The sequence below is a fragment of the Oncorhynchus clarkii genome, chromosome 33 (assembly GCF_045791955.1).
Source record: "Oncorhynchus clarkii lewisi isolate Uvic-CL-2024 chromosome 33, UVic_Ocla_1.0, whole genome shotgun sequence".
Classification (NCBI taxonomy): domain Eukaryota; kingdom Metazoa; phylum Chordata; class Actinopteri; order Salmoniformes; family Salmonidae; genus Oncorhynchus; species Oncorhynchus clarkii.
This window is the reverse complement of record NC_092179.1, coordinates 2,806,612-2,834,277: the sequence shown is the minus strand read 5'-3', so window position 1 is coordinate 2,834,277 and position 27,666 is coordinate 2,806,612. Positions and strand designations below refer to the sequence as shown.

General features: G+C 41.8%; 1 protein-coding gene across 2 annotated transcripts in view; it reads right to left on the bottom strand.

The window, feature by feature from the left end:
* Positions 1 to 8,503: 8,503 nt before the first annotated feature.
* Positions 8,504 to 27,666, bottom strand: part of LOC139393338 (ALG8 alpha-1,3-glucosyltransferase) — a 38,702-nt gene continuing 19,539 nt past the window's right edge. For both annotated transcript variants that reach the window (XM_071141973.1, XM_071141972.1), the window contains 8 exons: positions 26,056 to 26,182; positions 25,682 to 25,785; positions 21,648 to 21,768; positions 21,002 to 21,141; positions 15,154 to 15,293; positions 14,785 to 14,882; positions 14,576 to 14,648; positions 8,504 to 9,198 (listed from right to left, as the gene is read on the bottom strand). In XM_071141973.1, the coding sequence (XP_070998074.1) occupies positions 8,973 to 9,198; positions 14,576 to 14,648; positions 14,785 to 14,882; positions 15,154 to 15,293; positions 21,002 to 21,141; positions 21,648 to 21,768; positions 25,682 to 25,785; positions 26,056 to 26,182 (1,029 nt within the window). In that variant the 3' untranslated portion in view covers positions 8,504 to 8,972. The remainder of the gene's footprint in view (positions 9,199 to 14,575; positions 14,649 to 14,784; positions 14,883 to 15,153; positions 15,294 to 21,001; positions 21,142 to 21,647; positions 21,769 to 25,681; positions 25,786 to 26,055; positions 26,183 to 27,666) is intronic.

Here is a 27,666-nt window from a genome sequence, read left to right as displayed (position 1 = left end):
AAAGACAAGACAAGGACACAGGTACAGGGAGACAGACCAGACAGGGAGACAGAGCAGACATATAAGGGAGCACCCCTGTCCAAGTTAACAATGTTATGAATTACAGTAATCAGGCTGTTCCTAGAGGACCAATCAGTGCTTGACCTGGAACAAACGTTACGTTATGGATACATAATGGTGACATTATGACATAGGCCAAAGGTTATGACATTATGACAAAGGCTTATGTTAAAAGGTCAAATGTTGTAAGGTTATGGTGTTCGATATTATGTTGATGTAATGGGGACAAAATTGTGATGTTATGGTGATGTTATGGGGACGTCATGTTGATGTACATAAGATTACCTTTAACAGAGAAAGCATAAAGTATTATCTCTTCTTCCCAGTCTAGCCCCGGTGCATTATTGAACCAACTGAAGGCACGTTATTCAGCCACTCTTGAAGGAAAATGGCATCAAGCCTCAGAGTGCTGATCTCACACGAGGTGAAAAGGTGAAAGAAGTGCTGATCTCAACGCAGGGAAAGGTGAATGGTCACAGTTGTGACCTTGATGGGGTTGATGCTATAACAACAGCCTGTGGTCAAACAGAGTAAGTTCTCAACTGAAGATGTTTGTGATCCTACTCTTTCAGCACACACCCCAACTCAGCTCTCAGATGATCCCTATGGGATCCTTGTATCTGGATTATAATCTTCCTTTTGATTTAATCACATCTGAACCTGGGGGGTTCCTCATGGCCAGGGATAGATATTTCACTACAGGAATCAGAAATTGTAGAATTATACTTACGTTTGAAGCAGGAAACTGTAGGTGAGAGAGGAGAGAGAGGAGAGGGTGCGGGGGTGAAATACACAGCAGATGTTATTGCGAGTGTAGCGAAATGTTTGTGCTTCTAGTTCCGGCAGTGCAGCAATATCTAACAAGTAATCTAACAATTCCACAACAACTACCTAATACACACAATCTAAGTGAAGGAATGGAATAAAAATCTATAAACTATAAACCTCCCTTTTTCAGGACCCTGTCTTTCAAAGTTAATTCGTAAAAATCCAAAAAACTTCACAGATCTTCATTGTAAAGGGTTTAAACACTGTTTCCCATGCTTGTTCAATGAATCATAAACAATTAATGAACATGCACCTGTGGAACGGTCGTTAAGACACTAACAGCTTACAGCTGGTAGGCAATTAAGGTCACAGTTATGAAAATTTAGGACACTAAAGAGGCCTTTCTACTGACTCTGAAAAACACCAAAAGAAAGATGGCCAGGGTCCCTACACATGTACATGCCTTAGGCATGCTGCAAGGAGGCATGAGGATTGAAGATGTGGCCAGGGCAATAGATTGCAATGTCTGTACTTTGAGACACCTAAGACAGTGCTACAGGGAGACAGGACGGACAGCTGATCATCCTCGCAGTGGCAGACCATGTGTAACAACACCTGCACAGGATCGGTACACCCGAACATCACACCTGCGGGACAGGTACAGGATGATAACAAAAACTGCCCGGGTTATACCAGGAACGCACAATCTCTCCATCAGTACTCAGACTGTCCACAATAGGCTGAGAGAACCTGGGCTTGTAGGCCTGTTGTAAGGCAGGTCCTCACCAGACATCACTGGCAACAATGTCGCCTATGGGCACAAACCCACCATCGCTGGACCAGACAGGAGGACTGTACACCGAGGCCTGTACTCTGGAGCGAGATCGATTTGGAAGTGAAGGGTCCGTCATGGTCTGGGGCGGTGTGTCACAGCATCTTTGGACTGAGCTTGTTGTCATTGCAGACAATCTTAACGCTGTGCATTACAGGGAAGACATCCTCCTCCCTCATGTGTTACCCTTCCTGCAGGCTCATCCTGACCCTCATAGCAGCGAAGAGCCTGGATCTCAATCCCATTGAGCACATCTGGGACCTGTTGGATTGGAGGGTGAGGGCTAGGGCCATTCCCCCCAAAAATGTCTGGGAACTTGCAGGTGCATTGGTGGAAGAGTGGGATAACATCTCACAGCAAGAACTGGCAAATCTGGTGCAGTCCATGAGGAGGAGATACACTGCAGTACTTCATGCAGCTGGTGGCCACACCAGATACTAATGTTGTGTCGTCTAAAAACTTGATGATTGAGTTGGAGGCGTGCATAGCCACGCAGTCATGGGTGAACAGGGAGTACAGGAGGGGGCTGAGCACGCACCCTTGTGGGGCCCCAGTGTTGAGGATGAGCGAAGTGGAGATGTTGTTTACCACCTGGGGGCGGCCCGTCAGGAAGTCCAGGACCCAAATGCACAGGGCGGGGTTGAGACGCAGGGCCTCAAGCTTATTGATGAGCTTGGAGGGTACTATGGTGTTGAAAGCTGAGCTGTAGTCAATGAACAGCACTCTTACATAGGTATTCATCTTGTCCATGTGCAATATGGCAGTGTGCAGAGTGATGGCAATTGCATTGTCTGTGGACCTATTGGGGCGGTACGCAAATTGAAGTGGGTCTAGGGTGACAGGTAAGGTGGAGGTGATATGATCCTTGACTAGTCTCTCAAAGCACTTCATGACGACAGAAGTGAGTGCTATGGGGCGATAGTCATTTAGTTTAGTTACCTTTGCCTACTTGGGTACAGGAGAATGGTGGCCATCTTGAAGCATGTGGGAACAGCAGACTGGGATAGGGAGAGATTGAATATGTCCGTAAACACACCAGCTAGCTGGTCTGCGCATGCTCTGAGGACACGGCTAGGGATGCCATCCGGGCCGGCAGCCTTAAAAGCGCAGAGAGCATCATGAAGAACAAGGAACACACCAGGCAGGTCCGAGATACTGTTGTGAAGAAGTTTAAAGCCGGATTTGGATACAAAAAGATTTCCAAAGCTTTAAACATCCCAAGGAGCACTGTGCAAGCGATAATATTGAAATGGAAAGAGTATCAGACCACTGCAAATCTACCAAGACCTGGCCGTCCCTCTAAACTTTCAGCTCATACAAGGAGAAGACTGATCAGAGATGCAGCCAAGAGGCCCATGATCACTCTGGATGAACTGCAGAGATCTACAGCTGAGGTGGGAGACTCTGTCCATAGGACAACAATCAGTTGTATATTGCACAAATCTGGCCTTTATGGAAGAGTGGCAAGAAGAAAGCCATTTCTTAAAGATATCCATAAAAAGTGTCGTTTAAAGTTTGCCACAAGCCACCTGGGAGACACACCAAACATGTGGAAGAAGGTGCTCTGGTCAGATGAAACCAAAATTGAACTTTTTGGCAACAATGCAAAATGTTATGTTTGGCGTAAAAGCAACACAGCTGAACACACCATCCCCACTGTCAAACATGGTGGTGGCAGCATCATGGTTTGGGCCTGCTTTTCTTCAGCAGGGACAGGGAAGATGGTTAAAATTGATGGGAAGATGGATGGAGCCAAATACAGGACCATTCTGGAAGAAAACCTGATGGAGTCTGCAAAAGACCTGAGACTGGGACGGAGATTTGTCTTCCAACAAGACAATGATCCAAAACATAAAGCAAAATCTACAATGGAATGGTTCAAAAATAAACATATCCAGGTGTTAGAATGGCCAAGTCAAAGTCCAGACCTGAATCCAATCGAGAATCTGTGGAAAGAACTGAAAACTGCTGTTCACAAATGCTCTCCATCCAACCTCACTGAGCTCGAGCTGTTTTGCAAGGAGGAATGGGAAAACATTTCAGTCTCTCGATGTGCAAAACTGATAGAGACATACCCCAAGCGACTTACAGCTGTAATCGCAGCAAAAGGTGGCGCTACAAAGTATTAACTTAAGGGGGCTGAATAATTTTGCACGCCCAATTTTTCAGATTTTGATTTGTTAAAAAAGTTTGAAATATGCAATAAATGTCGTTCCACTTCATGATTGTGTCCCACTTGTTGTTGATTCTTCACAAAAAAATACAGTTTTATATCTTTATGTTTGAAGCCTGAAATGTGGCAAAAGGTCGCAAAGTTCAAGGGGGCCAAATACTTTCGCAAGGCACTGTAAGTCAGTTCTTAACATAAAGACTTAAAACTCAAAATTCTATAATTGCCTACCCCAAGGAGGATATGTGTTCACTTTCAGCTTCCTGTGTAAACCGGAAGTGCCTTAAAATAGTGTCACAGGTGCTGTTTCGAAGGGTTAAAAAGGTCAGATCTTTTCAAAACTTCATATGTGTGATTAGGCAACCCCCATGAACTGTAAATCAGTCATTTCTCTCATAAAATTTCAAAGAAAGACCATTTTGACCATTACGAAAATGACAACATTTAGAAAAGTCTCAGAGGCGCAAGACTAGGTGCATTGAAACCGGCTCGGCCCATAGAGACAGACCCCAATGTTTCTGTCCGATAGCTCATTCAAGGACCCCGTAGCAAGGCATGGAAAAAAGTGGATTTTCAGCACCAATTTTCAGCACCGAAGGACCTATCAAGCTGAAACTCGGGATTCGGGGTCGCCTCACATAGGCCTACACATAATGTCAGAACTGGACCCGCAGCTAGAACGTAACTATGTGTTTTACGTTTTTATTATGTTTTAAACTGAAGGCGCTGTGAATTATGGGCCTGCTCTGAAATATGTGATAGTTGTCTTCTAAATGAGTTGGGAAAAGTGGGTTTGGTGTCAATTGGTATCAGTTTGGTGTCAGAATGACATCTAATTGACCGATAGACACTTACTTGCTAGTTGACTTTTGTACATTTGCAATATGTTTAAACGGAGAGGGACCATCACCTAAATGGCATTCTGAAATCAACACTAAAAATGGCATCACCATAGTCTCCAGACTGTGCCGAGTTCAACGAGACGCCCCGCTTGACCGTAGCTCGCTCTGAGTGCAGCGACCTTGAAAAAAGAAGGCCCAAAATGAAGCCTGGCCCTAAATGTTATTTGCTTTTGGGTGACAGTGAGAGAACCGTTAGGGTGAGAAGCACAATTCGACCTCAGGTCGGGAGGTCCTGAGGTCCTCTCGATCCGTGCAAGCCTAACCTTGACCATCTGGCATTAACCCTTAACAGTAAATCAGGGTTTTTTGATCTCACAGATTACAATGACTTCTCTCCCCATAGGAATACATTGCCTGCTCCTCTAAAGTCAACCTGAAGCCTATGTGGGTTATGAATGGGTTATGAACCTGTCTTCAATGACAGTCCATCAGGACACAATGAGGTCTACCTGTGTCGATTCTAAGCTTCCTGAAGCAACCGGAAGTGGTTAAAATCACCCTAAAAGTGTTTTTCCATATCCAACCTGCAGTTTGATAGAAATAGTGCATTCAACCCTGTGTAAATCAGTCAGTTCTTAGAGTAAAGACTTAAAAATCAGGATTCTGTAAAAGCATACCACAATGAGGATATGTGTTTACTTATAGCTTCCTGTGCCAACCGGACGTGCCATAATTGGTGTCACAGGGGCTGTTTCGAAGGGTTAAAAAAGTCAGATCTTTTCAAAACCTCATATGTGCGATTAGGCAACCCTCATGAACTGTAAATCAGTCATGACTCCCATAAAATTTCAAAGAAAATCTAAATCACACACACACACAGCTTGGAAGGAGGGACACATTGGGGTGCGTAGAGACAGACAGTGCCTGCAATAGTTACCTTTGTTCGAGCTAAAAAAGAACCGTCAGACATAGAGTTCTGAAACTTTAGAAACCTGTTCTAGACCTCAGGTCGATAGTGCGTGGTGAGTAGGCTCTAGAAAGGTTCTCGGACCGAGAAACAGCCTCGTACATTTGCAATAACTTCAATTCATTTTTCATTTTCGCATTCTGGTGTCAGAATGATATCTAATTAACTGATGGACACTGACTTGCTGGTGACTTTTGTCCATTTGCAATATGTTTAAACAGTGAGGTACCATCACCAAAGTGACATTCTGAAATCAACCCCAACAAGTGATGGAGAGGAACCAGAATCACTGCCCAGCCATCCCAATCGGGCCAATTTCGCATTCCTGCAGGATTTTTGAGCATGCCAAATTTGTGATGGTAAATGCCCATTGAACCATATTGCAAATGCACAGTGCATTTGCAAATGCACAGTGCATTTGCAACAGTGAAAAAACATCACCAAATGGACATGATGAAATCAACACAACGAGCGATGGAGAAGAACCACTATCACTGCCCGACCATCCTGAGTTCATCAGGCCAGTCAATTTCGCATTCCTGCAGGATTTTTGAGCATGCCAAATTCGTGATGGTACATGGCAAATGGACATAACATCCTGATTTGGCATTTTCAAATCTTTCATATTGCATTTGGACATTTCTTATGGCATTTGGCCAAAAAAAGTGACTTTTGACTTTGACTTCCTATGAAATCATATAGTAAAAAAAAAAAATGATAATAAAATATGACTAAAGTATGTTGATACAGTTCTTATACATGTGTAATTGACACAAAAATCGAAATGATTTTGAAAAACGGTCCAGAAAGCACTTTTTTAAGGGGGTGATCCGTTTTTGAAAAGATGTTCAGTTTTTCAAAATTTTACTTTTGGATGTTGACTTGCGTTACATTTGCAATATGAAAAACCACGGTGGAGCGCACTCGCCACCTGTTGGATTTTTAAAGTGTTACACTTGGCATTTGCCATATGGCATTTGCAATCAACTTTGAATTAAACAACGCCAAATTGAGTGGTATTGGACACCGTGTATATGGTTTGTCCAGTGCCAATGACTTCCCATTAATTTTTGTACATTTCAGGGGGGTGTTCCCTTACTACAATAAATGCAGCCTCAAGATATATGGTTTCCAGTTTGCATAAAGTCGGGTAAAGTTCCTTGAGGGCCATCGTGGTATCGCCTTGAGGGGGGATATGCACGGCTGTGACAATAACCGACAAGAATTCTCTTGGGAGATAATACGGTCAGCATTTGATTGTGAGGTCAATTCTCGGTCAGGTGAACAAAAAGACTTGAGTTCCTGTATGTTGTTACAATTACACCATGAGTCGTTAATCATGAAATATGCTACCCCACCCTTCTTCTTCCCGGAGAAATGTTTATTTCTGCCGGCATGACGCACAAAGAATCCCGGTGGCTGTACTGACTCCGACAGCATATCCCGAGAGAGACATGTTTCCGTGAAACAGAGTATGTTAAAATCCCTGATGTCTCTCTGGAAAGCAACCCTTGCCCTAATTTTGTTTACCTGGTTATCTAGAGACTGGACATTAGCAAGTAATATACTCGGAAGCGGTGGGTGGTGCGCGCGCCTCCAAAGTCTGACCAGAAGGTTGCTCCGTCTACCTCTTCTGTGGCGACATCGTTTTGGGTCAGCCTCTGGAATCAGTTCCAATGCCCTGGGTGGTTCGGACAAAGGATCCGCTTTGGGAAAGTTGTATTTCTGGTCATAGTCCTGGTAAGTTGACGTCGCTCTGATATCCAATAGTTCTTCCCGGCTGTATGTAATAATAATTCAGATTTTCTGGGCTGACAATGTAAGAAATAAGGGAAAAAATACGTAAATAAAACAAAATACTGCAAAGTTGCCTAAGGACTAGAAGCGAGGCGGTCCTCTCTGTCTGCGCCATCTGAGATTGGGAATGGGTGAGGTCAGGGGTTGGGGTGAATGGGTTGGAAAGGGAGGGAAGCATGTGCAGAAAGAGGCAAAGGAATGAGAAGTGAGTGAGAGAGAGTGAGCGAGAGAGCGCTGGAGGCCAACCTCACATCAATTTGCAGCTGAGCGGTCTCCTGTCTGTCCTTGATGCTATGTCATTGAGAGGAGTTTCTGAGAAAGCAGACTCAAAGAAGGCAGACTCCTTGGTAGTGTATTAGGAAGTGTATAGTATTAGCCTTGGGAGCTGGGTTGTAAGGGCGACCTCTTGGCAGTGCATTGGGTACAGCACAGTACTGGCAGGCTTTCTCATGGCTGGGTGTTGGCAGGCTTTCAAGAGCTTAGCTCTTAGCACGGCCACTGTTTCTAGTCACACACACACTCCTCACAGGAATCCAGGGCACGCAAACTGCACAGTACAGTCGGGAACACCAACACAAACACTCATGCATACGGTCAGGTCCAAAATGATTGGCACCCTATTAGCAAAAATTGAGATTGGAGAACACATTGGGAGGAATCTTAAGAGCATTCCTCCATTCAGAATATTTCCAGATCCTTGATATCCTTTGTCTGTGCTTATGGACTGCCCTCTTCAATTCAAACCAAAGGTTTTCAATGGGGTTCATGTCCAGAGACTGATATGGAAATAAAGCTCTTTGGCCACGCACACCAGTTGTGGATTTTGCGTAGAAAGAAAGATGCACATGCAGAAAATAATCCCATACCTACTGTAAAATAGGGTGGTGGAGCTTTAACGTTATGGAACTATTTTGCTTCCACTGGTCTTGGGCCTTGTTAAGGTCAACGGTATCATGAACTTTACCCAGTCCCGGGACATTTTAGCCAAAAACCTGGTTGCCTCTGCCAACTGTACATACAGTTTACACACACACTGTGCACACAAAATAATCATAATACAAAAATAATTTTATTATCTTTTTATTTGTAAACATAAGAAATACAGCATGAACTTCATCCCACTCCATACTATTTCCCGACTTTTCCATTGTCATTTAAGATACATTTGGTACAAGTTTTCTTTTTTTCACACATTCAGACAGACATATTATTCATGCTATGATACATCCTTCAAGAGCCGATCTTCGAGTGTGCATTTATAAGTGACTGTTCCTTGGTGTTTCCCATCCCAAATCTACACTTATAGATGCACACTTGAAGATCTGCTCTGGATGGACTAGTAACAGCATCGCAGAAAGTTTGAAACACCACCTTATTTCTTTACACACCAATGTAAGCCAAAGAGTGCATCACAAATGACATTCTATATGGTCCTGGTCAAAAGTAATGCACTACACAGGGAATAGTATACTATTTGGGATACAACAAAGGGGTTGGTTGTGAATTGGTCACTACTCACTAGTGTCTCTCTCTGTCTCATAGTTGTTTGTGTTTGTCTGTCCCGTGCTGCCTCAATAGAGAGACGTAGAGGCGTATGAAGGAGTAAGAGACTCCCAGAGAGCAGTACACTGATGTCACCAGCAGGGGCACGAAGGGCATGGTATGCTGCCACGGCGACAGAGGGTAAACAACCTCACAGAGGATCTCTACGGCAACCAGGCCCAGGAGGTAGGTGGTTTCCAGAGGGTTAAGGAGGGAACCCCTGTAACAGAGTTAAGATCGTAGTGTAAACTCACACAGCTTGAAATGTTTCCACGTGTGTTGTTTCAATGGTGCAACTGGCTAGTACATTTTCAAACGGGCGGTCACATGTACCTGAGACCAATACTGGTAAGGATTTGTGAGCAAGGAAGCTATGATGTTAAGCAGCACACAGTGACACTAGTTATACCAAGATAGGAGCTAATTGTGCTCTGTAAAAAAGCAGTGCTTTTAGACAGGACCCAAACGCAAAAGGTATCAGTATTGGTAAACATGAATATTAACTAAATTTATTTGCAGATTATCTCCTGATATACCTGACCAATATTGAAAACTCAATGGCTTCCCTTGCTAAAAATATTTTCGGAATACTCTAAAATCTCAGGATATAAAATGAACGTAGAAAAAAACAAAATAACGGCAATAGGAAAAATAAAAAGAATAACTCAATAACTCATTTGCTACAGCAAATCCTTGAAGTGGACTACAAACAAAAAATATATAAAGATAACTTTATCCCATTACTCAATAATATGAAAGCAGATCTATTTTAATGGGACAATCTTCCCATACATTTTACAGGTAGAATAAACCTCTTCAGAAAGGCATAGCTCCCAAAGTTTTGACATTTATCTTTGGTAATACCAAATATCCTTCCAAAAAACATCCTTTAAAAAAGTATACCTCAGTCATAATAGACTTTATATTGGCAAATAAAATGCATAGAATAAAAACAAAACATTTTCCCATCTTCCTAAGTCTGAGGGTGGTTTTAAACTTCCAGACTTAGAATTGTATCAACTCGCCACCCAAGGCTTGCAACATATAGTTAAAAGCACAAAAGACGAACAATAGGTACATATTGAAGATGTGCACGCTCATCCCCAGAATATTTTCACGTGTCTATTTTAGGATAAAGCTAAGAACATTAACAACTTCATAGTTAAGAACACTATAACAATATGAAAGAAAATAAAACGGTTTCTACAAGAACCAATATCACTCACTTAAAGCACAACCGCATGGAACAATCCTCGAATAGCGTTTCAGAATTCACTGATAAATTGGTCCACATGGAAAACTAAAGGCATAGAAATGATTTGATTTGACATGGAAAACTAAAGGCATAGAAATGATTTGATTTGACATGGAAAACTAAAGGCATAGACATTGTAAATGTCTTGGTAATAGGAAATACATTTATTTCCATGACAGAATTAAAAAGCAATTTGGACCGACCAATGTAGATATTTTCAAATACATGCAACTTAAAAGTTTGATATCACGGAATTTCGATTTGAAATCTTTTAGACATCAGAGTAATCTTGAGGGAATCCTATGAGTCAGAAAAGGATATTCAAATGATAGATAAGATATACAAAACCTTGCAGAGAGCGTATCCAACTGACAACCTCTAAGAAAAAAATATAAACTTAAAAAGAACTGATATTGGCAGAAGATAGAGGGAATGTTGGAACATAACTAACTAAATTACTGTTAACTAAAATGTTCGCTTAATCCAGTATAAACTAATTTATAGAATGTATTATACAAGAGACAAAATTCACAAATTCTACAGCACAACGACAGAGTCATGTCTTAAGTGTAAAACTATCAAAGATTCAATAATTTATGCCTTTGGGGAATGCTATGAAGTCCAAAAATTGGCTGTCAGAAGTATTACAATGTAAATTAACTTTTAATCTGTCGGTCTCCATATTTCAAGACATGGCATATGAGGGTGCAGTGAGATACCCAATGGGTTGGAAACTACTTTTCTCGTCAATCATCTTGAAAAAACATTTACTTAAAAACTGGAAAGGTCAAATGCTTTGTTATTTAAATGTTGAAAGGGCGTGGGCGATGGAGTGAAGCAAAATGGTGCAGTTTGAGGCCTTGTGGAGGAAAGTGATGCGGGCGCTGGAAATGGGGGTGTGAGCAGATGGGTCTGGGCAGGTGTTATGTCCTTGATGTTTTTGTGCATTTGTATGCTGTCGTTTGTATGCGTACAGTATGTTTTGTATTGTTTGAATTTTTTTTTAAATAAAACAAAAGCAGTGTTCTCAGATCATGGTCCCAGAACTCACAGGGCGTGCAGAGTTTGTTCTAGCACTTACACACCTGATTGAACTGTCAACTAAACATCAAGAACAGTGGTGTAAAGTACTAAAGTAAAATTACTTTAACTTGGCCCGAGTGCATATGTAACAGTATAGCTTCCGTCCCTCTCCTCGCCCCAACCTGGGCTCGAACCAGGGACCCTCTGCACACATCAACAACAGCCACCTCCGAAGCATCGTTACCCATCGCGCCACAAAAGCCACGGCCCTTGCAGAGCAAGGGGAACCACTACTTCAAGGTCTCAGAGCAAGTGACGTCACCGATTGAACCGCTATTAGCGCGCACCACAGCTAACTAGCTAAACATTTCACATCGGTTACACATAAAACTTCTTAAGTGTCTCCTTTAAGGAATTATTTTTTCCGTATACCGGGGGAAATGTAAAAGGGTGTTATATAAAGCCCATCAAACATTTCCTCATTTAGAGTTTTCACGGTAGTTTGAAAGCATGTACAGCAGAAAAAGTATCTGGTTACCATGGAGACTTCTTATGGCTGGGGTCTGTATTGAGTAGCTTGGATGAATAAGGTGCCCAGAGTAAACTGCCTGCTACTCAGGCCCAGAAGCTAAGATATTTATATTATTAGTAGATTTGGATAGAAAACTGTTTGAATGATGTCTGAGTATAACAGAACTCACATGGCAGGCAAAAACCTGAGAAAAAATCCAACTAGGAAGTGGGAAATCTGAGGTTTGTAGTTTTTCATGTAATTGCCAATCGAATATACAGTGTCTATGGGGTCATATTGCACTTCCTAAGGCTTCCACTATATGTCAACAGTCTTTAGAACCTTGTTTGAGGCTTCTACTGTGAGGTGGGGGCGAATTCCTGTGAGTACTGGGAGTACATTCTGATGAAGATCATCAAAGGTAAGTGAATATTTCTAATGCTATTTCTGACTTCTGTTGACTCCACAACATGGCGGTTATCTGTTTGGCTTGTTTTGTTGTCTGAGCGCTGTACTCAGACTATTGCATAGTGTGCTTTTTTTGTAAAGAAAAATTTAAATTTGACACAGCGGTTGCATTAAGGAGAAGTGTATCTATAATTCCATGCATAACAGTTGTATCTTTTATCAAAGTTTATTATTTCTGTAAATTGATGTGGCTCTCTGCAAAATCACCGGATGTTTTGGAACTACTGAACATAATGCGCCAATGTAAACTGAGATTTTTGGATATAAATATGAACTTTATAGAACAAAACATACATGTATTGTGTAACGTGAAGTCCTATGCGTGTCATCTGATGAAGATCATCAAAGGTTAGTGATGAAAATGATCTCTTTTTTTTTTGTGACTCCTCTCTTTGGCTGGAAAAATGGCTGTGTTTTTTTGTGACTATGCGGTGACCTAACATAATTGTTTGGTGTGCTTTCACTGTAAAGGCTTTTTGAATATCGGACACTGGTGGGATTAACAACGAGTTTATCTTTAAAATGGTGTAAAATACTTGTATGTTTGAGGAATTCTAATTAATGAGATTTCTGTTGTTTTGAATTTGGCGCTCTGCACCTTCACTGGCTGTTGTCATATCGATCCCAGTAGCGGGATTTCAGCCATAAGAAGTCAATGATATATATTTATTTTGGGAGATAGAAAAATAGAACTTCTACATTTAAGACAGGAGAAACAAATGGATTCATAAGATAATAAAATACATTTCTTTGACTTTTTCTCAACTTGTTTATATTACTTTCTGGCACGACAAGATAACTTACGGAGTAGGTAGCTAGCTAGCCAGCTATCTTTGAAGCCATGGATTGTGCACCTTCCATTGTTTAGCTAAGTAGCTACCTAGCTAGCTAGGTGATTTTCTTTTGAAAATAAGGCAGAGGACAGCAACATTTACCTCCATAAATGTTGTTTATATTGATTTACATACTGAATGAAGCACGTAAGGGACGTCATGGACACCTATAACTTTTCACTTCATTTAAGGGGGACATTTTCCTTAAACTGACTTAAAACTTTTTCCTTCAAAGTTAAGAAAACTTTATGGGTAAAGATAAAAAATAAAATGTACTTAAAATGTTTTATGGAACAGGCCCCTGTGCTTTGTTATTTATATTTTTAACAACTTTTACTTCACTAGATTCCTAAAGAAAATAATGTATTTTTTACAGCATACATTTCCCCTGACACCCAAAAGGGCTTATTACATTTTGAATGCTTAGCAGGACATATCATATATATATATATATATATTTTTTAAATGGTGCCATCTGGTTTGCTTAATACAAGGAATTTAAAATGATTTATACTTTTATTTTTGATACTTTAGAATATTTTAGCAATTACATTTACTCAAGTAGTATTTAACTGGGTGATTGTCACTTTTACCTCATTCATTTTCTATTAAGGTATCTTTACTTTTACTGAAGTATGACAATTGGGTACTTTTTCCACCACTGATCAAGGACCACCTTGACTGAGAGCATTACAAATGTATAATGATAGTTAGTCATCAGTTTGACATACAGTGCATTTGGAAAGTATTCAGACCCCTTTTTCCACATTTTGTTATGTTACAGCCTTATTTTAAAATCGATAAAATAAAAAAAGTTCCACATCAATCTACACACAATACCCCATAATGAAAAAGTGATAACAGGTTTTTAGATTTTTTTGCACATTTATTAAAAATAAAAAACAGAAATACCTTATTTACATAAGTATTCAGACCCTTTTCTATGAGACTTGAAACTGAGCTCAGGTGCACTCTGTTTCCATTGATCATCCTTGAGATGTTTCTACAACTTGGAGTCCACCTGTGGTAAATTCAATTGATTGGACATGATTTGGAAAGGCACACACCTGTCTATATAAGGTCCCACAGTTGACAGTGCAGAGCAAAAACCAAGCCATGAGGTCAAAGGAATTGTCCGTAGAGCTTCGAGACAGGATTGTGTTGAGGCACAGATCTGGGAAAGGGTACCACAACATTTCTACAGCATTGAAGGTCCCAAGAACACTGTGGCCTCCATCATTCTTAAATGGAAGAAGTTTGGAACCACCAAGACTCCTCCTAGAGCTGGCCGCCCGGCCAAACTGAGCAATCGGGGGAAAAGGGCCTTGGTCAGGGAGGTGACCAAGAATCCGATGGTCAATCTGACAATTTAAATTTAATCCATTTTAGAATAAGGCTTTAATGTAACAAAATGTGGGGAAAAAATCAGGGGGGTCTGAATCCTTTCCGAATGCACTGTATGTATCAATACCACCAAAAATCTACTCTAACACGGAAGTTCACCCACCTGAACAGTTTCTTTAAGGAGGTGAAGCTGTAGAGCGTGAACAGCAGCATCAGCAGGACTTTGATGGGCAGCTCTGTGACAACAAAGATTGAGAAACAAACATTAAGATCCTAATCATACAATATGAAATTTCTAATTGTAAATAACAAAATGCCTTCTCAGAGGGAGCCCAAATGGCTCCAGTGATGGCTAGTTGCAGAGGCTCTTACCTGCTGCAGTGAAGAGAAGTGGAAACAGAGAGTAATGCCCCGTGGTGGTCAGCATCAGGAAGATCCCAGCATCCTCTCTGCTCTCAACTGCTAGTATGCTGCCAAACAACAACACAAAACCCATTACAACAGGAAGAGGAGCTCTACAATAAAGACGTAACCAACTATGCCACAGAGTTGTATTCATTAGGCACCAAACGGAAGAACATTTACTGAAACAGGGAGGGACGACCAGATGACCAATGAGAAAGCCCATTATAATTTTCAGTTGCAAAACGTTTTGCTACAGTGTGCCCCAATGAATATGACCCAGTTGCTATCAACGGGTCAATGATAGCAGAATCTGATATCAGCATGTCAGCAGTTCACCTGAAGGGCAGTATGGCCATGAGGATGGCCTTCTCGTGGACATGCCAGCCGAACATGAAGGAGCCCAGGGCACAGACCACCAGGCAGCGCAGGAACCCCCGGGCACCACGCGGACGACACCAGATACTCAACACTGCAGGCTGAGGGGGGTGGGGGGGCAGGAAGAGAGGGGGGTATATTAACTTTTTACCTTTTACTTTAGGCTGGTGCACATTATTCTAAATATATATAGTAACAGTCAAAGGTTTGGACACACTTACTCATTCAAGGGTTTTTCTTTATGTTTTTTTACTATTTTCTACATTGTAGAATAATAGTGAAGACATCAAAACTATGAAATAACACATATGGAGTGTCCAAAAAGTGTTAAACAAATCAAAATATATTTTATACTCTTGAAAGTAGACACCCTTTGCCTCGATGACAGCGTTGCACACTCTTGGCATTCTCTCAACCAGCTTCATGAGGTAGTCACCTGGAATGCATTTCAATTAACAAGTGTGCCTTGTTAAAAGTTAAATTGTGGAATTTCTTTCCTTCTTAATGTGTTTGAGCCAAATCAGTTGTGTTGTGACAAGGTAGGGATGGTATACAGAAGATAGCCCAACTTTGTAAAAGACCAAGTCCATATTATGGCAAGAACAGCTCAAATAAGCAAAGAGAAACGACAGTCCATCATTATTTTAAGACATGAAGGTCAGTCAAGCAGGAACATTTTAAGAACTTTGAAAGTTTCTTCAAGTGCAGTTGCAAAAAACCATCAAGCGCTATGATCAAACTGGCTCTCATGAGGACCGCCACAGGAAAGGAAGACCCAGAGTTACCTCTGCTGCAGAGGATAAGTTCAATAGAGTTAACTGCACCTCAGATTGCAGCCCAAATAAATGCTTCACAGAGTTCAAGTAACAGACACATCTCAACATCATCTGTTCAGAGGAGACTGCATGAATCAGGCCTTCATGCTTAAATTGCTGCAAAGAAACCAGTACTAAAGGACACCAATAAGAAGAAGAGACTTCCTTGGGCTAAGAAACACAAACAATCATCTGAGGAGTCTAAGTTTGAGATTTTTGGTTCCAACTGCCATGTCTTTGTGAGACACAGAGTAGGTGAACGGATGATCTCAACATGTGTGGTTCCCACCGTGAAGCATGGAGGAGGAGGTGTGACGGTGCTTTACTGGTGATACTGTCTGTGATTTATTTAGAATTCAAGGCACACTTAACGAGCATGGCTACTACAGTATTCTGCAGCGATACGTCATCCCATCTGGTTTGCGCTTAGTGGGACTATCATTTGTTTTTCAACAGGAAAATGACCCAACACACCTCCAGGCTGTGTAAGGGCTATTTGGCCAAGGAGAGTGATGGAGTGCTGCATCAGATGACCTGGCATTCACAAGCACCCGACCTCAACCCAATTGATATGGTTTGGGATTAGTTGGAACACAGAGTGAAGGAAAAGCAGAATTTTACCCCTTTTTCGTGGTATCCAATTGTTGTAGTAGCTACTATCTTGTCTCATCGCTACAACTCCCGTACGGGCTCGGGAGAGACGAAGGTTGAAAGTCATGCGTCCTCCGATACACAACCAACCAAGCCGCACTGCTTCTTAACACAGCGCACATCCAACCCGGAAGCCAGCCACACCAATGCGCCGGAGGAAACACCGTGCACCTGGCCACCTTGGTTAGCGTACACTGCGCCCAGCCCGCCACAGGAGTCGCTGGTGCGCAATGAGACAAGGACACCCCTACCGACCAAGCCCTCCCTAACCCGGGCGACGCTAGGCCAATTGTGCGTCGCCCCACGGACCTCCCGGTCGCGGCCGGTTACGAGAGAGCCTGGGCGCGAATCCAGGGACTCTGATGGCACAGCTGGCGCTGCAGTACAGTGCCCTTAACCACTGCGCCACCCGGGAGGCGACAAGTAATTTTTCTAACAATTGTTTACCGACATATTATTTCACTTATAATTCACTGTATCACAATTCCAGTGGGTCAGAAGTTTACGTACACTAAGTTGACTGTGCCTCTAAACAGCTTGGAAAATTCCAGAAAATTATGTCATGTCTTTAGAAGCTTATGATAGGCTAATTGACATCATTTGAGTCAATTGGAGGTGTACCTGTGGATGTATTTCAAGGCCTACCTTCAAACTCAGTGCCTCTTTGCTTGACATCATGGGAAAATCAAAAGAAATCAGCCAAGACCTCAGAAAAAACATTGTAGACCTCCACAAGTCTGGTTCATCCTTGGGAGCAATTTCCAAATGCCTGAAAGTACCACATTCCTCTGTACAAACAATAAGTATAAACACCATGGGACCACGCAGCCATCATACCGCTCAGGAAGGAGACGTGTTCTGTCTCCTAGATATGAACGTACTTTGGTGCGAAAAGTGCAAATCAATCCCAGGACAGCAGCAAAGGACCTTGTGAAGATGCTGGAGGAAACAGGTACAAAAGTATTTATATCCACAGTCAAATGAGTCCTATATCGACATAACCTGAAAGGACGCTCAGTAAGGAAGAAGCCACTGCTCCAAAACCACCATAAAAAAAGCCAGACTACAGTTAATGATCGGCTATGAAAAGCCAACTGACATTTACTCCTGAGGTGCTGACTTGTTGCACCCTCGACAACTACTGAAAGAAACCGATTTGAAGACAACAAGTAATGACATCACTGTGCACCAATGATATGTTTCGTTGTTTCGTTGATTGACTGTATTTTAACCCAATGACCACTGATCGTCTTGAAATCTAGCTGGGTAGATAGCCAATGAGCTGAGGTAAATGGCAATATGCAATGGTTATGTTTTGGAAGACCAACCCATGTAGTAAGCTCCAGCATATTACGCGCAGCATTGTTTGGTAAACGCACAGATTCAGCTGTTTATATATCAATCAGTATGGCGACTAAGTCAGGGAAAGCTAAATCGAAGTCTAGATATACAGGTGTACACACAATTTTAGAAGAAATTGATCATAAAAGTGAGACAGAGATTGTTGTAGGACGATTCATTTAGCGATTCCCAAGTGGAGGAATATTTTTGAACGGAGAGGACATGTTTTGGACTGGTAAATTCTGCTCATGCTAATGCCCTTGTTTGAAATTAATAATATAAAATATGTGATTTTTATTTTATTTTAGAAGCAATATATAAAAATCTAATGTAATGAAATGTGAGATGCGTGTGTCTGCCGCCCCACCCCAACCCACATGAAATAGCCTATTTGAGGCTGTTGAGGGGAGGGCAGGCCCACAACAATGGCCAAAGTGAAATGGAGACAGTAGATCTAGCTGGTCTGTCATAATATAATAGAGACAGAAGATATAGATGAAATGTCATAATATAAAAGAGACAGTAGATCTAGCAGGTCTATAATAATATATTCAACCTTATGTTCCCTGTACTCATATATATATATATCTGTTTATTATACCTGTTGATACTCACTTTATAGCAGAAAGAGACTGCTATGGCACCTGGCATCAGCAGCACAATATTGTGTAGAGCTTTGGCAAAGTGGGTGGGGTTATATCCTTCCTGTTTTGCCCTGTCCGGGGGTCTCATCAGATGGGGCCACAGTGTTTCCTGACCCCTCCTGTCTCAGCTTCCAGTATTTATGCTGCAGTAGTTTATGTGTCGGGGGGCTAGGGTAAGTTTGTTATATCTGGGGTACTTCTTCTGTCTTATCCAGTGTCCTGTGTGAATTTAAGTATGCCCTCTCTAATTCTCTCTTTCTCTCTCTCGGAGGACCTGAGCCCTAGGGCCATGCGTCAGGACTACCTGGCATGATGACTCCTTGCTGTCCCCAATCCACCTGGCCTTGCTGCTGTTCCAGTTTCAACTGTTCTGCCTGCGGCTATGGAACCCTAAGCTGTTCATATTTACTCTTGAGGTGCTGTTCTGTTGCATCCTCTACAACTACTGTGATTATTATTATTTGACCCTGCTGGTCATCTATGAACGTTTGAAAATCTTGGCCATGTTCTGTTGTAATCTCCACCCGGCACAGCCAGAAGAGGACTTGCCACCACTCATAGCCTGGTTCCTCTCTAGGTTTCTTCCTAGGTTTTGGCCTTTCTAGGGAGTTTTTCCTAGCCACCGTGCTTCTACACCTGCATTGCTTGCTGTTTGGGGTTTTAGGCTGGGTTTCTGTACAGCACTTTGAAGGGCTATATTTTTTAAATATTTTTTTATATTTTTTTGATTTGATAGAAGACTGAGGGTCTTCCAAATATTGAAAGTGTGTAAATAGTTACCCATGTTATTTTGTAAATTTATTTATTTTTGTTCTTCATATTTTTTTGGGGGGGGGGGGGTGTGTTAGAATACCATTTTGGCATTTTGAATATAGTTATTTGTTTCAAAATGTATACCTTCACCAATTTGGCCACTTGGGTACATTTGGGCTACTTGTGTGGGACACCTGGGTGATTTCATGATAAATGTCATGTAGCACACTCATTTTGGAAGTTATCATTCTGAAACTTTGCACAAGTACTGTTGCCCTCTTATGTTTTTCACTGAACTTGTCCCCACCATCCTATCTGAATGTTTGTTTTATCATGTTCATTTTAAAGATGATGATACAACAATAAAAATAAAAAACATATGTTTTGTTTTCATTGTTTTATCTAAACCAGATCTATTGTGTTATATTCTCCTACATTCAATTCACATTTACACAAACTTCAGAGTGTTTTCTTTCAAATGGTACCAAGAATATGCATATCCTTGGTTCTGTGCCTGAGCTACAGTCAGTTAGATTTGGGTATGTCTTCAGGCGGAAATTTAAAAAAGTAGGGGGTAGCTCTTCCGACTTCAACTGTATTAAATGTTTTACTCCCCGTACCTGCTTCGTCTCTCCAATGTGTCAGTTGGAACCAAAATTATTTTTAAATTGTTTCTTTCTGAACAAAACTATTATTATTTTTTGTTTTGTTCCATTGTTCAAACTTGTAAAATGAAGTTCTGAACCGGTCCCAACCCCCAAAAAGCACAGGTTTATATGGTTCCTTTCTGTTCCTTTTTAAACCTTTGAAGTCGTCATTAAATGACTTCACCAACCAGTGTGGATAGAGAAGCTTGCTAATTGGGCTACCTAAGCTATAGTTGTTTACATGCACGATGGTGTAGTGCGTGAGATGCCACTGAAATTTTGCGGGTGGGGAGAGAGCGAGAGATGGTGGAGGGTGAGGCTTGGGTTGAAGCGCTTGGCACCTTGTTATGACATGCATTATTTGAATTAGGCCCACATAATTATACCTACGGAGGAGCGGCATCTATGGAGGAACTTTGAATGTCTTTGAACTTCCTAGAGTTGGCTTAACGTTGGACCAGAAACTAGCTAGCTAGTTAGCTAACAAGCTTGTGTGTTCAGCGCGGCACCCGAATTAAAAACATGTCTTACCTTTTAGTAGTTAATAAATCCAATGTGAAAAGTGACAACTATAGTATCCGTAACTAGAATTGAATACATTAATACATTCCTCTTTAAAAGTAAAAAAAATCTCTCCCTAATTTCTGAATCACGCTTGTAACATCAGCTTTTGGAGGGTGCAGGTTGTCTACACATGCACACACACTGGCAAAGATTTTCAGACACAGAAAATAGGTGCCTTGTTATGTTTTTTTGTGGGACTGAAGAAAAATGCCTGGAACGTAAAATAATGTTATTAAACGGTTCCCATTCATTTAAAATATTGGTTCTGTTCCGGAACAGTATAGCTAGATCACTTTCGTTTCCGGTTCCGATTCTGTTCCTCAAAAAATGTTGAGGAACAGGCTGCAGAATGTCTGAACAAGGCTGCAGAATTTTAGCCTGAGATGATGCTCACCATTATGGAGAGCAGAGTGCAGATGAGTGTGATGGAGGGAGAGACGGAGGGGAGGATGGAGTGCTGGAACTCCTGCACCAATCCACCAGTCATTGAGGCTTTGGGAAGCTTTGCCACATCCAACAGCTTCAGACGCACACCTGAGAAACACACCAGCCATTAAACCCCTGTTAAATACCCTCAAATACCTTCAAACCGGTAATATTATTCCATGAATCGGTGACTCTCCAGCCCATAATAAATACAAATACTCTCCAGACAATTAATAGGCTACTTTCTAGCAATCCAACATTTTCTCTGACAACCCCCTATTGAATTTGGCCTTTACTACTATATCCCATTGAAACACATTCATAAATGCCTAAGAAACAAGTTATTGCAGTGTCTGAAGTTCGACATCGGCAGATGTGCTGGATTGAGATGCATCCAATGCAAAACATATCTCTATCTTAAACTGACTGATAAAATATATATTACTTAGATTGACGCACAGGTGTGTCAATCGACTCTAGGGGGTTAAATCATAATGCATAAGATTATATGGACAGGGAGGACCTGATCCTAGATCAGCACCTATATCAGCTCCTATTCACTTTGTGAATACGGGACCATACTGAAGTCATAGAGAGAGTAAACAGTGCCTTACCCAGCACAGACAGAGCTTTATCCACCATGTTGTAGAGGGCCCAGACGTTAGGGGCCCAGTAGGCGTGGCACAGACCCCTCTTAAAAGGGAAGAGTCTGGAAAGGACCTGGGGGAGCTGGCCCTGAGAGAGAGAAATTACAGTCACTAAACTATCCCTTTATTAAGACAGCAGCAGATACCCAATCACATTCACCAGTACATTAATTATTTGACCTGGCTCAGTGCATCACTAATACAAAATAACTGACAGAGCAGTTTGATAAAGTACAACAAAAAGTTAACATATGTTATGTCATCTTTATTTTATCAGAGTCATACTGAGACCGAGGTCTCTTTTACAGGAGCCCTGAATTACATAAATTACAGAAAACACACACATCAATATAAATACAAAATGCAAACAGAAAGAAAAACATGGTCATAAAAAACAAACACATTCATCAGTTACAAGGTACTCAATCAGCTTCCTGAATTCCCCTAGAGGCACCAAAACATCACATTTAAGAACGATCTTAAGATTTCTTACACCTTACTGGTGGAACAAACTAAAAGCTGATTTACCTAACTCAGAAGAGACCAAAGGAATTTCCAGAGTTAGCCATCCCGAAGACCGGGTGGGGTGGGTGGGTAACTTGTATGTCTAAAGTTTAGTAATGATGTTAGGTACAGTGGGCCTTTTTGTAAACGGGCTTTATAAATGAAAACAGCAATGTATCAACTTACGTGAAATCAAAGAGGGCCAACCAACTTTCTGGTAGAGAATGCAGTGATGAGTACTAAAATTCCCGCCTGTAATAAACCGCAGGCGCTATGATAAGCTGCATCTAGCGGCTTTAATGAAGTGGCAACTGCAATTGTCTAGCACCGATAGGAACGTCGGCCAGTACCTAGTTCTATAGAAGCCCAGTTTTATTCTCAGCTTCTTTACTAAGCCATCAATATGCTTTTTAAAAGACAGCTTTTTATCTATCCAGACACCCAGATATTTGTAAGCTGGGACACAATCAATATGTACACTATGTATTTTTTGCGCTCTAGAGAACAACATATACTTACTTTTACCTGCATTCAATACAAATTTCAGGTCAATAAAGTTTTTCTGTAATAAAATGAAGGCAGACTGTAGTTCAGATAGATCCTGGTCAACCGTGGGGGCAACAGCATACACAACAGTATCATCGCATACAAGTGCAGGTGACAACTTTTTACAGACAAGTCAATATTGTTAAAGTAAACAGTCAAAAATACAGGACCCAGAATCGACCGCTGTGGGACACCTTTCGTAATATCCAGGAAACCTGATTTAACACCATCAGTATATAGAACTCAATATGGATCTGTCAAGTCATTTTTAAACCAGTTACATGCAGCCTGGTCTAGGCCAATTGAGGAAAGCTTCTGAATTAGCAGTAAGTGATCAACAGTATCAAAAGCATTTGACAGGCCAATGAAGAGGGCAGCACAATGTTGACTTTTATCCATACAGTTAACCACATAATTTATAACTAGGGATGCAGCAGAGATCTGGTCTAAAACCCGACTGATGTACATTTAGAATACATTTCAAAGACAATAAATATCTTGGCTGAGAATGAATTAAGGATTCTAATATTTTAGCTAGGCAAGAAAGTTTAGAAATAGGGCAATAATTATTTAGGTCACAAGGGTCACCATCTTTGTGAAGGGGGCTTACATAGGCCGCCTTCCAAACCTTGGGGATAGTACCAGATATAAATCGGCAAAATATGGGTTAATGATTCAGCAATCAGGGGGGCAGAGAGCTGCAGCAAAAATATAAGGGGTCGAATTAGCTTCCAGAAAACTACATTTTCAAAAAACAGACCAAAATAAATCAGTTTTAAACTATTTCAAGTTTTACATTGAAAGTCAGTGTTTTTTCTTTTTCTTCAATAGAGTGAGAAAGGGCGTGAAACTATGGTTTTTCTTCACACAACATATTTTAGTATGATTTCATCGAATGACAATAAAAGTGCAATGCTATTTGGCTAGAGGCCACACACTACATGACCAAAAGTATAAGGACACCTGCTCGTCAAACATCTCAAAAAAAGGCCTAAGGTTTCCCTTCACCGGAACTAAGGGGCCTATTCCGAACTATGAAAAACAGCCCAAGACCATTATTCCTCCTCCACCAAAAACTTTACAGTTGGCACTATGCATTCGGGTAGGTAGTGTTCTCCTGGCATCAGCCAAAACCAGATTAGTCCGTTGAACTGCCAGATGGTGAAGCGTGATTCAACACTCCAAAGAATGCGTTTTCACTGCTCCAGAGTCCAATGGCGCGAGCTTTACACCACTCCAACCGACGCTCGTCATTGCACATGGGGTTATTTTAGGGCTGCTCGGCCATGGAAACCAATTTCATGAATCTCCAGATGAACAGTTATTGTGCTGACGTTGCTTCCAGAGGAAGTTTGGAACTGTAGTGAGTGTTGTAACCGAGGACAGAGGATTGTTACACGCTACACACTTCAGCGGTCCCCTTCTGTGAGCTTGTGTGGCCTACCACTTTGCGGCTGAGCCGTCGTTGCTTCTACATTCCACTTCACAATAACAAAACTTACAGTTGACCGGGGCAGCTCTAGCAGGGCAGAAATTTTACGAACTGACTTGTTGGAAAGGTGGCATCCTATGACAATGCCACGTTGGAAGTCAATGAGCTCTTCAGTAAGGCCATTGTACTGCCAATAAAAGTAGAGACTCAGAGCTAGAAAATGGTATATCATACACTACAGTTAAGAAACAAAGGGAAAGTAATTCTTTGAACGTTGATAAACTTGTAACCCCACTTTTGAGAAAATGGCCCTTGAATGTTTTGGTACGTCTATCGACATGTCTGTATACAGTTGTCGCAGTGACATCATGAACGTCATCATGAACATAATTGGCATAACTGGTGTATTTTAACACCAATAAACCCACCCGTTTGAAAATTAATTTTGTATATGTCAATCTAGTAAACCAGACAAATAAAAGCAACTTCATAAAATAAAAAAATTGTTTCTAGCTTGTTAGCTAGCTAGCTAGTGTTAAGTTTAAGGCTCCAGAGTGGCGCAGCGGTCTAAGGCACTGCATCTCAGTGCTTGAGGTGTCACTACAGACCCTGGTTCTATCCCGGGCTGTATCACAACCGGCTGAGATTGGGAGTCCCATAGGGCGGTGCACAATTGGCCCAGCGTTGTCCGGGTTATAATATCTGAAAATGTAGCAAGCTAGACTCTCTTACCTGTATACATAAATGAACGCTTCTCCCTCGCTGTCACGGATGCCATGGTTGCCCTTAGTTTGAGGATGTTATTCCGAGACAGGTGTTTTATAGGTGTTCTCTTTTCGACTCCCTGTGCATTTGCAATGAGACACCTGAATTTTCTCCATCTCCTTAGCTATCATACTCTGCTTCCATCGGGCATTCCACTGATTTCAAAACTCGGTCCTCCAGAAAGTGGAGTGCACTTTTGCAGTTTTTCATAATATCTTTCAAAAAAGCCGAGTTAGAAAGGATTATCTACACATATTGAGCAGCTCATGCTGTAGACAGAAGCGTGCTACATGGCAGACCAATCCGAAATCATCTCTTGGCATGTCCAGCCCATCCATTATCTCAGCCAATCATGGCTAGCGGGAAGGTTCCTGTCTTTTTCCATGGGTAAACCAACTAGGCTCGTAAATTAACAATTGTATTCGTATTTTTCAGGCGACATACAAGTTTGTTATTAAGGCACATGTAAGTTCACATATTCCAGAAGGCATTTCTGCCCAAAAATGCATTTTAATGAAATTCCTCTCTTGTGGACTAATGACACGCGACATACGCCTAGTTTCCTGAAACAAGTCACATTTTAGATGTGCATTTACAAAATGCAGCAAGTGTTTTATCTTTCCTTTTCTGGGTGAAAAATGACAAATCCTGCATAAATGCGAACCTGACAGAGGTAAAAATAGACATAAATGGTATCTACATCAGCATGCTCTGCTAGAATTCTGCTGTTGTACTGACAGAGTACCTACTGTACCATAGCAATGAACGGACCAAAGGACAGGGCGCCAACAGAGATCACAATAGATCCCAGAGCTACCAGACGAACAGGACTGAAACTGCTCCATCTCACAGAGCCATCTGAAGGAAACACAAAACAGAGAGGAACAGAGTGAATAAACTGTCTGGTTGGATATAAAATCTTTGATCAGTGAGTTAATTACAATCATATTATCTTATTATTCAGAATCAAATTCATTTGAGATGTCATCAACCTGTATTCACGCTTACTGTTACCCAGGTAACATCTCTGGTGTTTCTCCTGAAAATGTTCCTTTTCTGTTTTTCACCCAACAGCTAACTCTTGAGTTACCCTGTGTAACCTGCTAGCTCTGGTGTTATCTCTGTTACCTGTGTTGTCCTCGGTGAAGCAGTAGCTCCGCAGCAGGAAGATCCCGTAGGCAGGAGCAATGTACAGGTAGATGTGTTTCAGGTTCAGGAGAACAGTGAAGAGCAACGCCCCCTCCAGGTGTCTGCCCTGCTCAACCAGAAATAATGTCATAAAATAGCTTCAAATGTCTGTATGAAAAGACAGTAATCCGCTTATAAAAAAAATCCAGACGGATTACCAAGACGCTTACTCAGAGCATGCACTAACCAGGTGGCAAGTGTCTTCACTGACATTTTCAACCTTTCCCTGACCCAGTCTGTAATACCTAGATTTTTCAAGCAGACCACCATAGTCCCTCTGCCCAAGAATGCCAAGGGAACCTCTCTAAATGACTATCGTCCCATAGCACTCACATCTGTAGCCATGAAATGCACTCCAAGCTCATCACTATGTTAAGGACCCTGGGACTGAACAACTCCCTCTACAAATGGATCCTGTCTTCCCGGACAGGTAGCCCCAGGTGGTGAGGGTAGGCAACAACACATCCGCCATGCTGACCCTCAACACGGGGGCCCCTTTAGGGGTGCGTTCTAAGTCCCCTCCTGTACTCCCTGTTCACCCACGACTGCAACACCATCATTAAGTTTACCGACGACACGACGGTGGAAGGCCTGATCACCGACGATGATGAGACAGACTATAGGTAGCAGGACAGAGACCTCGCAGTGTGGTGTCAAGACAACAACCTCTCCCACAATGTAAGCAAGACAAAGAAGCTGATCATCCTCAACTAACCGGTGCCCCCGCACATTGACTCTGCACCGGCACCCCTCTGAAAATATTGTTATTTTTAACTGCTCCTCCTTAATTACTTGTTACTTTTATCTCTTATTCTTATCCATGTTTTTTGAAACAGCACTGTTGGTTAGGGGCTTGTAAGTAAGCGTTTCACTGTACGGTCTACACCTGTTGTATTCGGTGCATGTGACTAATAACATTTGATTTGATCTACAGGAAACAACGGGCCGAGGACGCCCCTATTCACATCAACGAGGCTGTAGTGGAGCGGTTCGAGTGCTTTAAGTTCCTCGGTGTATACATCACTAAGGACCTATTATGGTCCAAACACACCAACACAAGTCGTGAAGAGGGCACGACAACATCTCTTCCTCCTCAGGAGGCTGAAAAGATTTGTCCTGGGCCCTCAGATTATCAAAAAGTTGGCATCTGACCGTAAGGCACTACAGAGGGTAGTGTGTACGGCCCAGTACATCCCTTGGGCCGAGCTCCCTGCCATTTATACTAGGCGGTGTCAGAGGAAGGCCTAAAAAATTGTCAAAGACTCCAGCCACCTAAAGACCGCTCTCTCTGCTACCGCATGGTAAGCGGTACCGGAGCGCCAAATCTGGGACCAAAAGGCTCCTGAACAGCTTCTACCCCCAAGCCATAAGTCTACTGAACAGTTCATCCAATGGCCACCCGGAGTATTTGTATTGACCTTTTTTTGTTGCACAGACTCTCTTGGACCGGCTCTATGCACACTCACTGGACTCTACCCACACATACAGTACTTCACTGTCATCTAACACACACACACACACTGCTGCTACTCTGTTGAGCTATCCTGATTG